The 16922-nt window shown below is 41.5% G+C and overlaps 1 protein-coding gene and 1 long non-coding RNA gene across 7 annotated transcripts in view; one reads left to right on the plus strand and one right to left on the minus strand.

Moving 5' to 3' along the window:
• Positions 1-12767, minus strand: part of LOC135324994 (ras GTPase-activating protein 1-like) — a 63609-nt gene extending 50842 nt beyond the window's left edge. Inside the window, exon 1 of one of the 2 annotated variants that reach the window (XM_064502264.1) lies at positions 11890-12767. In XM_064502264.1, the coding sequence (XP_064358334.1) occupies positions 11890-12368 (479 nt within the window). In that variant the 5' untranslated portion in view covers positions 12369-12767. The remainder of the gene's footprint in view (positions 1-11889) is intronic. The other variant, XM_064502265.1, reaches the window with a different exon arrangement.
• A 43-nt stretch (positions 12768-12810) lies between these two features.
• The window catches only part of LOC112991950 (uncharacterized), a 40837-nt gene continuing 36725 nt past the window's right edge, over positions 12811-16922 (plus strand). For 4 of the 5 annotated variants that reach the window (XR_010386226.1, XR_010386228.1, XR_010386227.1 and 1 more), the window contains exons 1-2: positions 12811-13024; positions 15111-15205. This is a non-coding gene — a long non-coding RNA (uncharacterized LOC112991950). The remainder of the gene's footprint in view (positions 13025-15110; positions 15206-16922) is intronic. The other variant, XR_010386225.1, reaches the window with a different exon arrangement.

Consider the following 16922-nt stretch of genomic DNA (forward strand, 5'->3'; position numbering starts at 1 on the left):
CCACTTAATAGCTTTTATCAAGCATAAGAGAAGATTTTTATTGCTCAGTAAAGTAGGCTTAAAAAATACATTTGTCCCTTTATTTCAGGAAAAGTTTGTTTTCTGAAATAAAAATATCTAGTTAGCTTATAAGACCAATAAAATTCAATGTCACTGAGCACGTATTTCAAATACTAACAACTGCTAGAAAATACATAGCAAACTAAAATACAATGTATTACTGTAATACATAAGACACTCTATCCCACTAGCTACAAAAATAAGTGTTAACATTGAATTTAACTACCAACTGATAGGAAACTAAGATAAAAATGACAGTGGAGCAGAGTCAGTATTCAGCATTGAGAACAGAAAACAGCTCAAGTGATATCCTCAGGAAGCCTCTGTAGATAGCACACATCTTTAGAAAACAGGATACACACTGAAGTACAAGCCTTTAAAATATCATTAGAGTAAGCAAAATACTTTTCGGGAAATAACTGCATTTTTCCACAGAGTAGTCTCATCACTAGACAGAATTGCTCTATTCAAGCAATATACAGGACAACAGCATCGAAAGATTCTATTTTTAAAACTGCACATCTTCTGTATCATCCAGCTATTACCTGTTTTCAGTATCATATAACAATGCACTGAGCTAATTTCCATCATTATCTTCAAGTAGTTTGATTGTAAATAGTAAAGAATATTTTACAAAATTACAGCTCTCAATCTGCTTTAAGGATATCAAGTGATCAATTAAGAACTGGCATTATCTACTCTTTTAAAAATAATTCCATTAAGTAGTAGTTCTTTAACAAAAGGGGTTTTCCTTGGCTTTGAAATGCATCCATAAATGATTTTTTCTTTGAATACCAACTAATATAGTGAGCAAATTCATATAACTGAAAGATTTTAAGACCGCCTATCCTGTATTATCAGTTATGAAGAAAAATCCATCAAATACTCCATGCTATCCAAAGAAAGTAAACTGGAAATGACTGAACTACAGAGCAGTCTCCAGAGCCATCCCTACTCACCATAATTTCCACATCAAGACAATAAAAAGTGAAGAACACTCTAAAGGCCAGGCTATCAGAAGTTTTGAGAGAGTGTAAATTCCAGATGTTCTGATTAACTTCCAACCAAGTAGTTCAGGTGTTCAACAAGTTCAGGTGTTTCTGCAAAAATCCATAACAGCAAACCACATTTCTCCCCCTCTTGGAAGGCTCTACCTTATTTAGAATTTTATAGATCAACAACTTTACTCTTGGGCAGACAGAACAGCTCTAATTTTAATGCATTCAGTTAGCAATAATGCTTAATGAGACCTCTTGACTTGCATCAAATAGTTTCTGAAGAGATGTAAAATGCAGTCCTACCTACAGTACTAGTCTTATGAAAAGAATTAAGGTTTCCCCAGGAAGATACCAAATAAAAAAAACCTGCCTGGCCATTCTTAAATATAAAGTTGCCTCTCTTGCTGTGACTCTTATGAACTGTATGCATTCAAAATAGAGTAACACACTACCACTTGGATTTATACCCTTCATGATTGCCAGAAACAAGATCCCTACCATTTCTAGTTAGTTACCTGTGTTTTCTTGCATAGTCCTAGTTAGGAACACTTTTGTATTTCCAACATTAACTTTGCAAATTTAAGTGATGATAATCCACTATTTTCAGTGTTTTGAGCAAGCATAACTAAATAATACTGTGAATCACACAGCTAGTACTCTAACATTAAAAGTCATTATCAGATGCATTGAAAGAGAAAACGCAGGTACTCTTCCAACAGAAGCAATCCACCTATAAAATATCTTATAATTACAGATCATAATTTAGGTAGCTGTTTTCATGACCGTCTGTTTAACCATTGTTGTAACTAATTAGTAACCGACATTGCACTTTAATTCTAAGAGAATATCAACAATAGACTTCCATGCTTCACAAGCCAATCCAATGCTCTGCAAGAAAATACTTCCATCTCTCGGTTTAAATCAAAAGCAGTATATTCAAAACTCCAACCCTATGTATCACAACCTTAATTGCAGTAAACAAACAGAATGCAGACACAACTACAACATCATAAACAATTCTGACTCTGTGTATTGCGATATATACACCAGCAACACACAGCTGCACAGGAGAACCTTCCTGACACTTCAGCCACTTCTGTGGCTGAAAGCCATAAGCCAGGTCACAAACCTTGTGAAAGGAGCTGCACAGCAGTTCAAGCTGTTATCTCTAGCCTGCAAACAAGAGCTCCTTAGTTTTCCACTGCTCCACTGAAGGTGGGTACCAGAGAACCAGTTGCGCCAGCCTCAGTAGGCCCAGTCAGCACACTTTCTACTGTGAGCAGGAATGCAATTACACTGCAAGCAAGCTCATGGTATGAATACAGGACACTTGGTCCCAACCTGGAAGCACCAGGAGGTTCATGAGATGCACAGGCTGTTCCCAAAGAGGTAGCAAATACTGGATTTACCATCTGGAAGGAGGCAGCAGCGACTGTGTGTCATATCAAGTGGTTCAACCAAATTTTTATTTACATATTTCCTTTTTACACATCGGAAAAGCAAATACTAGGAAGATTCATTGTTCCACTAAAGGATTTTGCTTTTTACAGTATGCTGCAGTTTTAACTTAGGAATACGATAGGCCAGGGAGGAAAGATGAAAGAAAAGGCAAAGGAGGGGAAGAAAAATGTTTTCCAGCAACTTAGAAATGTTGATAACAGTTTGCAGACCTCCCCGTTCCCAGAAATAAATTATAGTGCACAGAAAAAAAAAAATCCATCATCAAATGCCATATTCATTTCACTCAAAGCTCTTCTCCTTAGCCATGTGTGGCTGCTTCAGTGAAACTCAACAGAAGAATGGAGAGCTTCCAGGAGACATGGTCAGAGCGCCCTACCTAGCAATTCAATTACCACTTTTACACCTTTCACACAGTACAGATTATTAATATTTCTTGAGGCTACGTGAGCTCTACTCCCATTAGAAGCAAAAGGGAACAAAGATATAATTACCTTAAACTAGGAAAGCTTTAAATTCCAAATGACATGCAGAAATCTCAAGTACAGCTTCATGAAGACAGGGGAGAAAAAAAATCCTGTATCTTCATTTCTTTTTACTCTTAACACCCACAATCTCCTCTCAAGACTTCACTTTCTGATAAACGGCAAAAGACTTGATGCTCATATCACTCTTCAAGTTTCATTTTAGCCTTTCTAGTTTCTCTCAACCTAAAATGTTAACTACATTCTTAGTTTTTACCAAGTCTTATCCAAATTATGCCTTTTAACACCTTGTTCCCCATCTTATTAGATTTATGCAGATACTGTGTAAGATGGCACTACTTCCTTTATGCATATTATTTGTAAGAAATAAACTAAAGTAAGTTTCACTTGGGCTTAACTGAATTCATTGCCTTCCTCCATCTTGTTAGTCACCATTCAGTAGTTATCAGTTGACCAGGTATTTGCAGTTCTCCACATCACAAAGAAACTCCTGCCAGAAAAAGCTCTACAAACACATTCTAACTTCTACACTGGATGCATGTATAAGATAATGAAGCAAGAGAGTTCAGACTAACTCAAAACTAAAGAGGGGGAAAGGGACCAAAAAGGCCGAGTAAGCATCCTTTGTGTGGTAAGCATGAAGTTAAGTGTTTCATACTCTCTTGGGATTTTTTTTTCTTAATTTTTTTGGAACCCTAAGCATCTAAGTAAGCATACACAGCAAATGTAAGCCTAATGAAGAATAAGCCTGCTTTTCTCAGTTACCCGTTTTAAATACAATAGAAACAGTATGAAGAAAAACAAATTAGGAATGAGCCAACTAAAATGGAAAGTCATTCATATAGGCATTCCTTGGTATCCCAGCTATGCCAAGCCATTAACTGTGGGAGCTGCATGCACTACCAAAAGAAGCCATTAAAACATTGCCAGCAGAACATACACCAGCTGTGAACTTGAACAACCAAAAAAATAAATCTTAATAAAAGGACCAAACAAGGATGGAAAGGTGAGATTAGTGTACATTCAAAAGGCAATACACTTAAACAATTTTTATTAAAGAAAGCAAGATTCTAAGAGCTTCAACAGTTCTAAGGACAAACAGCATAATAAGCATTAAAGCAGATGTAGAGGTGTGCCACAGGACAATACCAAACTTAGTGACTCAGAAGATTTCTTCCAATCCTATGTGATATATATTTGCTAAAAAAAAGAACACTGATTGCTATCTCCTCATTTTTTAAAAAACATCAATAAATAGACAAAGTAGAGCTAAATAGGCTGAAAAATAGCTCTCAAAACAGCTCACATTTTCTTACTGAAAGCTCAGCTTAGGAAATGAATTCTGGAACTCATTAAAGTTTTCATCAAGAAGCATCCCATTCTTACATGTTTCATTCTTGTGTCCTCAGGTCAAAGATATGCCTTTATCTGTTTAAACTAGGAGTAATGCTCCTAAGGAAACAATGTTAATACTGTTGTGCAAATCAGCAGATTTTCTTTGGCAATAGTTAAGGAATTTCTAAAATGTTATTCACCTTGTCTGCCATTAATTTCATTAGAAGTACCAGTGGCTCCTTAACTTTCTTCTTCCTCTTTGTGCCTCATCCTCTCCTACTTCCAGCCTTCTTGGACTCTCTCCTTATCCTTTTACTGTTTTACCCACTAGGTCAGCTTTGCTCATCAGAACCAACATGCTCATTCAAGGGACTGAAATCTGAAATAGGAAGTCTCTGCCTCTCCAGGACTGAACCTCACTCCATATCAATCTCTGCTTTTACCTCCCCATCAGCAGCACAGCTCTGGATTAGAGCTCAAACTAATCAAGCACAGGTTTTTATCATGTGCTCCACTCTCACCTCACCTTTCACACCGGAGTGCCTCACTAGTGAAGTGCTTCTCAACAGTGGAGTAGAGCTGCTCTAATGAGAAAACCTGGGAAGCTTGAGATTTAAACACTAAAATCAAAGACAGCAATAATGCCTAAATTGATAGATGCCCAATGCTTCCCACAGACAATAGAATCCATGGGGGGCGGGGGGTGAGGGGGGAGACCCATGGAGTACAATGCATTATACACACTGAGTAAAAGAAACCTGTAACCTATCCAACTCATAATGCTTGCTTTGAACCACTTGCAACCTAACAATTCTATTAATTGTGTATATATAAGAACTATTTCTAAACTTGAATACGGAAGCAGGTGATTATCCGTCAGAACCAGAATGTATCAAACAAAACCTCTATAATAAAGACATTTCTTGAGATTGCCAAGGAGTAGAAAAAACAACAAAAAATTTTCCACAAATGCTCCAAAAATACATATATCTTTGTAAGAGAAAGAAAACAAACAAAAAGATGTAGAAATTTGAATTTGGCTATGGTTTGAACAAAATAACACAATCCATTCCTTAACCTTGTAGACTATGCCCATATTCAAGCTTGCATCTTGCAAATCTCCAATGTTATTTACTAACTGATGGAGAGATGGAAAAAGAATTGATTTATTGTTCCTCTTAAATTTTACCAAATTTTTCTATATATAAAACTCATCTATGAAACAACCTTACAAATCCTGAGTAAGCTACAGACAGAATATCCTTTTGTGTGTGTAATGCAGAGGGTGAACATTTATATAAATACGCATTATTTACAGAAAATAGGTGGACTTAAAATAACCACCCACAAAACTAGAGACCAAACTTTTCAGAAAAAACGCTTACACAAATCTACACAAAATCACCATATGACTCCTGAGCTGATTACCAAATGTTGGCTAAATCTAGATGCACCATTAACCTCATGGCTTCTGCAAACTACTCCAGAAAAGAAAGCAATGTACTCTGCAATGGCAAGTTCATAAAAGAAGCCCTTGTCCAAGTGTCTGTAAGCAGCTACGAACAAGAGAAAATCATATACCCACCCCTGGTGAGACAGTGACAGGATTCCTTAACAGCGAACTAAGACGTTAAGTATGCATGTGGTTGCATCCTCAGTTTCTTTAAACACAATTACATATAGCTAGAAGATCTCGGTATTAATAAAGACACTCCAACATGGGGAAACTTTATACTGAGATAAAAGAAAGAAAGAACCCATAACCAAAAGATTTGATTCTATGTGAGAAAGCTCACCAGAAGCTGCTGAAAACATTGAAAATTTAAGATTAAGATGAGAATGAATTTCTTAGAACCTGATCACCACAAAAAACAAACTCCTTACCTATCAGAACTGAGCACACCAAGTGTCCTGGAAATCTAGACACTCCTTCCCTCAGATGCTACCAGAAACTTACAGGCTTATTTAGAAACATCAGTTTGTATACATTAATAATTCTAATAGAAAGATAATGCTAAAAAAAACCCCACAGTACACATTACAAAATGATGAAATATTTAAGTAGCACTGTTAGCTACCTTAGAAAGAAAAAAGGCAAATTCTTGAGCCTTTATAGCAGAAAATTTGGAAGGGAAAAAAATTAAATACTCTATTTACCTACCCCAGAGTTTCTTGCACTTCCTTTTAAAGCCCTTGCTATTAGCTACTGCTCCAGACTACTTCAAGTGATATGTTTCAGTAAATAGGCTCCCTAATAATGATTCTCAACTATAAACAGTATATTTATAAATATACAAAACAGAATTTATAGACAGATACAAGCAAGAACAGAAACGTTCTTCTGTTCCAGACTGATAGAGCAGATGTTTTGCATAAAAATAGGAAAGATTTGTTAAGACTGCCTGCAAATACACAGAACAGTAGAGGGAACCTGTCAAGCACTGGTAACATTTTATTGGTGCTGACCACATTCTAGAGGAACACAGAAAAATACAGGATTCTGTTCTGTTGCAATGCTTCCAGACAACACAATGGCAACGTTAAGACAAGATACCTTCTCCTTCCTCTTGTTGTGCCCACCAGTGAGATAGCTATCAAGATATCTTTTTTAAAGAAGAAACGAAGAAACAGGGGAAACTGGAAAACTACTGCAGGAATCATAAGAATTCATGGCTGAATGAACAGATGGGCTCCTACACTGAAGACACCCATGCCACCTAATGGGAAAACTAGTGTTCCTCCCCACACTCCAGCCATCAAACAAAACATGAATAAATATAGCATGATATTATGCTTCTCAATAGAACGGGCCAATCGATGAAGTGCCTAAGCCCCAGATGAACGTTCTGGGAGATAAGATACAATATGAAATAAAAACTTGATAAAGTAGAGGTCAAGAGCCTCTGTTAATTAGAAGTACTGACTAAAACATTGTAAATTCCTCTTCAAACTTTTCCCAGCATCAAATGCTGTTCTACTTTTGTTTTTCTTAATCTGAAAGTTCCATTAATACATGTACCTAGCATGTTCGGTCTACTTACTCCTTCACTTCCTATATAGTGTCACATACAATTTTGTTCTGCTGCTCCTAACCACAAGAACCAAGAATAGATTTATAAACAACTATTTTGTAAGTACACAAATTATAAAATCCAGACAAATCAATACACCAACCATCACCTTCAAAAAAATAAGGTGCTTCCCTTCATCTTCCCTCCACACTTAAACAAGCCACTGGCAAAGAAATTATCTAAAAAGTTTACCTGCTAATCACATTAACTGCCAAACAGAAGAGAACTTCACACTAAAAACCATATTACATCACATTTTGTTATTATTGCTTATACAGAATCCAGAAAAACATGGCAATCCTCAATATTCAGTGCAACACATTTATTCATCAGTACTGAGTACAAGCTTCAACAATTACTGTAAAAATACACACTTCCAGGAAAAAAAAATCCTTTTCATTCTGGCTTCTGAAAGAAACAGCTGCTGTTGAACTCCAGACTTGCTATCTCTGACAAATGCATCTGAAGAAACAAGAACTTCACACTGCATTCAGAGAGAAAGAGTATTCCACATTCACTCAAGCCACCTTTATTTAATGTTTCTCTACCCTGCTCTCCATCTTCAGCTCTTTTTCTCACTAGTATGTTGCCTCAACAGATACCATGAGTGGCAGTACGAATACACCTGCTTTGGGTAAGATTTTGTTTTAACAAGACAGTATTTTGACAACCTGTTTCATTCTGTAAGGTTGATAGCTTTCAATTTTGACTGATTACCATTTCAAACTGATAATCACTGCTTAAAGAACACTATATGAAAAATGTGAATTTCATTGTAATGTACCAGAACAGCTTCTGCCATCTTATTGCAAGACTAAGATCTGCAATAACCTTGTCAGTTTAAGATTTTTAGTTAAGTACATAAATAGCTATGCTATTCCACACATCATTGGTTTACTACTAAATTAAGTAGCATTCATTCACTAATGTTGAAGACATTTCCATAATACCGTTTTGGACTGCCATCAGCCCTTTTCAGTGAGCTTTGCAGGTGGGGCAGAATGGTCAGAAGAGGAAAAAAAGACCAAAACAAACACAGAATTGCCCACTCCATCCCCTAACATCCTATGCCTCCCACACAACATTAAGCTACAGCATAAACATGCTAGTTATACACTCCTGGAAAAAAAAAAAAAAAACACCAAAAACACCACACACAAGAGACAAGCCTTAAGACAGTTTCACACAGAATCAGGGAAGACAGAAATCAGTCCTACTTCGGGATTTTGATTTTTTTGACTAAAGGGAATCTGTTAAATACTGACAATCTCCTCCCACTCGTAGAAAATTAAAGAAAACATACTAAGAGAAGATACATTCTCCTCTTCCTTAGGTACTTGGAAAAGAGAAGAGGAAATTAAGTATATTAGGTGGTTGCTAACGAAGACCAACACATCCTGACTCTGAACAAACTATATTTACAGCATCCTGATGGGAAGTGCAGAACTTGCATCTGCTTCACTTCCCATGTCTTCAGGTTAGTTACTGGGAAAATTATTATGCCAGCTATACGGTATTTAAAAACTCATTTATACAAAAAGCTTGGTCTATGAGAATTTATTGCCTACAGCTTGCAACCTAGGAATTCACTCAGGTTTTAGACTTCATTTTCTCTTTTTTTTAATATTTGCAAAGTGTGAGTTAGGAAATGGAAAAGTGATAAAGAATATGAACTAGAAAACACTAACAGCATCTTTTATCAGATAGTTCAGCATCTTTTATCAGATAGTTTTGTTTGGAGTCAGTAACCACAAATTCAGTAAGTCTTGAAATGTGATTCTTGTCCAAGGGAAGGCAAAAAAGCCCTAGTGAGTAGTTATATAAGAAATAATGTCTTTTCATTTTTATCCATATGTCTTTATCACATAAAGCAGAGCCAGGAGCGAAGAGCCGTACATGATAAACAAGTAAGACAAAGAAAGAACCATTTGACAGAACCGTAGAATTATCCATCAAGCACACCATGTGTGCTTCCTATAAAAACTGAATGAATTAGGAGGAAGTGGGAAAGGGTGGAGCTGCCAGTCATATTTAAACAAATGGAATAGCAGTTTTGTAATTACATTCAACCAGAGAAATTTAAGCTAGGTTTAAATTACAAATTCAATAACTGTTCTTAGAGACTCACACTGGACTTTTCCTTATAATTTTAAGATGATAGATAATATTGCTCTTTGTTTTGGTAATAAATCAACAGTTCAATGCCACAAGAGCAGATGGTATGACTATAAAGAAAGGACCCTTCCAAAATAAAACAGCAGGACTGAAAGGATACAATTTACTATCAACATATGGCCAATTTAAATCACTTAACCAAGAACGGTAAAAACTGATTTTGTATAAAACAGACACATGAAAGACAAAAAAGCTTTCTGATTATTTTTAAATCGGTCAGCCTACCATTTCTGTGGAACAGTCACGAAAAAAGGAAAAATTTACAAAGAAGAAAACACTTTGAAGTAGACAGAGGTATAAGTTGCTAAACCAATTTTTCTAATAAATTTGATTACTTGGATGTTTTTATATAAAGAATCTTCAAGATTCTCAACTACACAGTTATGCCCTGGTCCTGCAAGGACTTCAACATCCCTTTTAATAATGTGAGTAACCTTACTGACCAATACAAAGAAATCAGGACCTTTGAAGTCTTCCCCTGATGATGTACTTTTTGTCAGAACTTTTATATCCTCTCTTGTGAAAATTAAAAATCACGTTAGGATATGAGTTACAATATTTTGACAGAAAAATCTGCTTAGATTTGTAGAAGTGGTAAAGCTTATTTGCTATCAAATATGTAATTGTTCATAAATAATTACTCCAAATAACTACCCCACTTTCTAAAAATATTTTCAGGAAAAAAAAATTACTTACCCTTGGAGAAACATCATAACCAGTTCTAACAGAAAGAGCAGTCTGAACTTCCAGAGAGAAAACCAGAAGACCAGAATTCTGTGTCTCACTTGATAAGCAATATTGAAGAAGTAACTTCACTTTTCTGTGCTTCTATGTCCCTCCTCATCCTTTGTCTAAACTGCCTAATTATATTTCTAGCTCCTCAGGGAAACGTAGAAGTTCAAGACTATTCAAACGCTGTCTTCACAAAACAAGGTCTCAATCTTTACAAACTTCCATAAAAAGTCAAGAAATTAAACGAGGAAATGATTTCTAGAAAGTCTGTCAAGGTGAGAGAGATTAATTAAAAAAAGAATATTACAGTTTATACATACAACTCCATACAACTGCAGTGGCCCCTGAATTACTGGAAACAAATCAGACATCAGAGTTAATGTTTGCATTATTTCAGGTATGAGAACACGTAAAAATGAACCCAAATTCAGAGCGGTTTTCAGATGAACTTTCTGACCTTATGCCTTGGATACATCTGCAATCCTGAATCTTGAAACCCTAAGTTATCCACTATGCTTACTATAACTTCAGGAATAATACATTTGTAGATACCAACATAAGCAACTTAAGTCTTTGAAACAATTTCAGTTTGGGGAGAATAAGGTACCTGCTTGAGGGCTATTTTCTGTTCTAATACAATCCTTGCAACTGCTTCATGTAAACCTGCAGACTTCCTACAGTTAGTTCATTGTTAAATCCAAAGGTTGTGTTTAGAGTACTCACTAATTACATGAACTCCATATAACATTATCTGATCTTATATTTCACAAAATATAAACACAGAATTGCTCTGCCTCTAGTGCGAGGTATTACCAGCACTGGAGGAATCCCGATTAGTCGAATAGAAGGATAAGTATAAAATCTTACTGAAGATTTACAGTTCTTTTTTTTTCCCAACTACCTCTTCTCTCCAAACATAGCCTAATTAAAAATAACTTTCTTTAAAGCCAATTGAGCAGCAAAGCAGCAAAAGTTAGGCATTATTTAGAAGAAAAGCCTCTCCACTAATACTTTAACATATAGAAATAGTTATGTCCACTTTAAATTCATGTCTCAAGACTGCTTGAATAAAAAAATGCATGTTATATTACTTATGTTTGTATCTGAAGTGGGAAAGCTAAACATGGTTCGTTTTTCTTAATAAAAAAGCAATATAAAAACTACTCAGTATAGGGTTTTTTAAAAAAGCAATGGATAACCCTTTATTTGGTTTAGGTTTTAAAATGAATGTTTACTACTCTTCCGAGAAAGATTACTGTGCTACTAGAAACTGAGAGAGTCTCCCCAACAGGTAGTTCAGTCGTAGTCAGGAAAACCTCACTCTTTCTGGCAGTTCGCAGTGTTGTTAGCATCGAAACTTGCAAAAGCTAACTCAGCTACATCGCAGGGCCGTTTTTAATTTTTTTTCCCCCTAAGCCAGGAGCCGACCCTCGCTGGGGTCAGAGCACCCCCCTCCAAGCACCCCGCCTCCTGTCACCGCCGCCCCGGCCCCCGGCGGCAGCGGGGCGCGGACCCCGCGCTCCTCCCGGCGGGCCCCGGCGGCCGGGCCGGGCGTGGCGGCGCGCTGCTACTCACTGGTTCGTGGGGGGCGCGTTGAGCGGGATGGCCACCTCCTCCTCCTCGTACTCCGGCCCGTCCAGCGAGTCGCCTTCGTCCACGGTCCCCAGCCCCCCGGCCACGGGGGGCGGCTGCGGCGGCGGCGGCAGCGGGGGGAAGACGGTGGAGCCGGGCTCTGGCGGCGGCGCCCCCCGGGCCGCCTCCGGCCCCTGGCCCGGGCCGGCTGCGGCCAGGGCGCCGCCGCCGCACGCCGGCGGGGCAGGGCCCGAGCCGAGCGCCAGGAGCCCCAGCGCCGAGCACAAAGCCGGGCCGCCCGGGGGGCCGGCGCCCGGGCTGCCGCCGCCGGAGCCCGCCGGGAAGCAGCCCTGCGGCGCCGGCGCCCTGCCGCGGCACAGGGCGGAGTAGTGCCCCGGCTCCGCTCTGCCGCCGCCGGCTCCCGCCGTCCCGCCGGAGGCGGCCGAGCCGCTCTCCTCACCCCCAGGCTCGGCCGCCATCATGTTGAGCCTCGCCCCCTCCTCCCCCCGCGGCCGCCACACGTCGGGGAGGAGGCGACGAAGAGGCCGGGACCCCCCCCCGCCGGCCGCGCCGCAACGCGCCCCGCCCCGGCGGGAGCGGAGCCGGGACGCGCGGAGAACTTCCCCGGCGGCGACGGGCGCCGAACAATACCCGGCTGGGCGGGGGCTGGGCGCTCAGGGTAGCTCCGCAGGGCCCCGGCGCGGCTGCCTCATCGCGCTGCGGCCGCGAGGGGAGCGGCTCCTGCGGGGACGCGGCCCCACGCTCTCACCCCGCCCCCCGCCCGCCAGCGAGCGAGAGCGAGCGCGGCTGCGGGCCGGGAACGGGCCGGGGCGGGGGCGGGAGGGAGTGAGCGAGCGGGCGAGCGCAGAGAAAGGAGCGGGCGGGCGGGCCCGCGGCTCTGCACCGCGCCTGCGCGCGCCGCCCACCCCTACCCGCGCGCGCGGCGCGTGCGCGCTCCCGGCCCCCGCTCCCAGGGCACGAGGTGGCCGGGAGCGAGGGCTGGGGCTTCTCTGTCCGGCGGGTGGAGCCGGGAGGGCAGCGGGGAGCGGTGCCCCCCCCCCCGAGACACACACACACACACACACACACACCGGCCCCGAAAAAGGGCAGCGTAGCGCCCCGGCACAAGCGGGACAAGGTGGGTCTCCCCGGGCCGGGCCGGACCTCCCTCCTCCCCCGAGTTACGGCGTCGAGGTCGGGAACAGCCGCGCGGGCCGCTGGCGGCACCGGGGCGTGGAGCAGCGAGCTCGCACGCGGGCCCGTAGGGACGGCAGGGCGCGGCGCGGGCCTTCCCGGCGCTGGCAGAACAGAACAGAACGGAACAAAAAAAGGAAAAGGGGATTTGCTCGGTGCCGCGCTACTGCCTGCGGGGAGGACAGGGCCGGGCAGGCACCGCGGGAGCGGGGCGGCGACAGGTGCCGCCCTCGGCGGCGGCCGGGAGCCCCGCTCGGGGGCGGCGGGGCGGGGCGGGCGCCGCCGCGGGGCGGGGCGGGCGCTCCGGCGGGGGGGGGCGGGGCCGCGCGACTGGCCGTTGCGGGTGGGGCAGGGGGGCGCGAGGGAGCGGGTGCCGGTGCCGGTGCCGGTGCGCGGCCGTCGTGTGCGCCGCGCCGGGGTGCCCCTCCGCCGGCATTACCGCGGTGTTTATTCACTGTGCGGTGCGCCGCGGGGCCCCTTTCTAGGCGAAACTCGTCGGTGTTGCCCTGACGGGATCGGTCGGGGGGCTGCTGGCAGTGCCCTGGCGCGGCGGTGCAGGGTTTCTCAGCGCGCTGGAAGTCGCCGTACTCGCCCAGCGGCTTGGCAGCACTGCCTGGGAGGTGAGCTGCAAAAGCCGGAAGGGTTCGGACAGATGTAGCGTTAATTCACACCCCTGGGCCTGACTGTCTTCACACAGGATGACGATGCTGCTCCCTGAGTTTGGTTTTCTTAGAGAAATCCACTCTTTTTTTTCTTCTTCTTCTTTTTTTTTTTTTTTTAAGAAGGATCATTTCTTGGAAATTATTACAAACACTTACAACTACATGGTATTCTAGCAGTAGGAATAAAAAATGCATACTAGAGTCTACAAGATACCCTTGTAAGAGTTGCAGTTCCATAGTTACGGAAATGTATTTAGTGTGCACTTTCCTGAAATTTTACTCCTTTTTTTTTCTTATTATTAACCAAGCCCACAAACTCTCACACCCAAGCCTATCCTTGTCATTAATAATTGTACTAACTTCAGTGGGTTTATTTGAATGCAGTAGGTTCACATCATATATAAGTACCTCTGTGATCCTCCATACACAGTTCTTACATGTGTAAGTACCTCCATTGTGTGACAAACATGTTACCAGGCAAAATAACATGTAGGTATCTTTTGATTTTTTTTCAGTATTAAAAGAGCTGACAAATAGTAGCACGTTGACACTTGCATGTCTCTCAAGAGTTCTCAGAAGGCATCTAAACATTCAGGTTTTCAAAGCTTTGCATTGCCCAAAACTATTAAGTGAATTTCTCCTGAGGCCACTAAAACAAAACTAATACTTCCACTTTCACAGCTCTCCAGCCGGCATCTTTTTATCTGCTGAAATGAAATTGCGTATCTTGCCTTCTGAAGGCAAAATTTGCTTCTAGTTACACCACTAATATCAGTGGAATTATGCTGGATTTGTGCCAGCGTCAATGAAAAGCAGAGTCTGGCTCTAGTCCTTAGTTTACAGGATTATAACACATTTACACCCTGCTGTTTTTCTGTTTAAGAAATTGCAGCTTCAGTGGCGGTCTCAAACAACTTTGATTTCCGCATTACCATGTTTCAGTATTATATATGTAATTTCAGATAATCTTGTAGCTGACTCTGTGGGCTTCTATTTACTGCTGTTTACTTTTCCTCACAGATTTTCAAATAAAATTATTTTAGCACAATCTTGTTGCTTTTGAAGAAGTGATACTCCTAAATATAGAAATGCAGTGTAAATATTTATAAGATTCCCTTTATGAGGCCATCTTTTTTAAGTGCCTTGAAGGGCAACAGCATGTGTGTGGGTATGTGGGGACTAGAAGGACAGCTGTGCTAAGAATTCCCTGCAAGAGAGGGTAATGAAACTGCAGCCATCCTTCATGAGATTTGTTTTAGGAAAAGAAGCTTTAAATTCAACAAGGATTCCAACAGAGAACTAGCTTCTTGTAAGATCAGCTAAATTATTGCATCTCTGTCCCTGACACAGTTTCTTTTCACTTTGCAGGCAAAGCTGTCTGTCCCAGCATCACTCGGCGTTCCGGGTAACATAAGCACACCTGCGTTTCCTCTTAACAGACTTTCCTCTGTTAAGGCCTACAGGTTGGTTTCCATTACACAAGCTTTCATGGGGCTTAATTTACATTAATGTATTCAGATGAACGAACAAGTGAACCTACACTTCCTTAATACTTCTTGTGTGTTTACAAATGCATCTTTATTTTGAATACCCTGCTATAAATGATGCTGGGATAGTTACTCATTCATTACAGCTTACAGCTGCTGTGGATGATGTCAAATTAGATTATCTGAAAAATGTATTTGTGTATGCCCTAGAGATAATTTGCAGGATGGCTAGTCTGTGAATTAAGGTGTACGGGATTTTTTCTGTGCTGCCTATTGGGTCTGGTATCCCTTAACCTTGGTCTAATATTGAAATATCACTGCACAGATAGTTTACAAATTTTCTGTTGTTCTAACTTAAACGTATTTTGGTTGCTTTGACCCATCTGTAGAAAGGTCCAGACTGACTCTGTATCTAATAAAAATACGTTGTTGCACATTTGTTAATGTCCTCTTAAAACTCTCTTCGTTTATTGTTTTAATTTATGGGGAAAAAAATCTGATCACATGATACTGCCTGTGGAGGACTTAAACAATCTATGTCTGTACTAGTAAATGAAACAGAACGTTCCCAGCGCTGGAGTATGGCTGTCTACACAGTTAAATCTCGTATAGCCCAGTCCATAGGACCCTTTCCTCCTGTACCTACAAACAATCAACCAGACAATTTTCAGAAGCTGTTCAGCAGTGGGGACTGTTCCCAGTAGGTAGTTTGTATGCAGCTTCTCGATTTTGGAGCCCAAGAGAGTTTCCTTGCGGAGCTGCATGTCATTCTATGCCAGTTGGCTTTGGAGCACCGGAATGTTTGTGGGCGCACTTAGTAGTGTAGATATAGCCATAGTTTACTGTCACTTTATTTATAGTGACAGGTGCTTGAAGTCCTTGATAGATGCAGTTCTGACTGCAAAGACTGTGGGATCCAAAGCCATATCCTGCAATGTAATGCTGGGTGAATTCCAGTGGCACGGAGGACCTCCTTTGAACTGTGTTCCCTATTCAGAGACCCTGGTTTATACAGGCTACTTGTACAGTATGCGTCACTCATATGCATTTGGGACTGATATGATATGTACCACAAGAGTGGTGACATATGCCAAGGGACTGAATACATGATTAAGAACTCATGAGTTTTCAGGCTGGATTTGTCCCTGATTTGCATAGCCTTGGGCAAGTCATTTGTACAAGGTTACCTTTTCTCCATCAGTAAAGTAAGAGCAAGCTATTTCACAGATGTGTCACAGGATTAATTAGGTTTTTTACAGCATTTTGAAACTGTTTAGCATTAATGCTTATTAGTATGAAAAAACACATGAAGTGAACAACCCAGTATTTCAGTCATGTTATTTATAAAGAAGATGTTACATGGATCACGGATATAAACACCATGTAAACTTCACCTTTACTCCTTATTTCAGAAGCATTCTGCTTCTGTCCTCTACCTGAGCATAGATTATTTCCACTTTTCCAAAGGTGTTATCCACTTTCAGAAATAAATAGCAACAGGAGGATTTTCAGTCTTTCTGTTGCAGGATGGAATGACAAGAAAATAGGCTCACCATAACGTGGAACCCAGAATGCTCCAACTATTTGAGCTCTTCCTCTCATTGTACTCCCACAGCTATATAATAGACAGTTACAGAGTCAGGGCTAATTCCTCCTATCTAAGTAGCTTCTGTAACTCCATCACAGGCCAAAT

This window comes from Dromaius novaehollandiae, chromosome Z (genome assembly GCF_036370855.1).
Source record: "Dromaius novaehollandiae isolate bDroNov1 chromosome Z, bDroNov1.hap1, whole genome shotgun sequence".
In the NCBI taxonomy this organism is placed as follows: Eukaryota; Metazoa; Chordata; class Aves; order Casuariiformes; family Dromaiidae; genus Dromaius; species Dromaius novaehollandiae.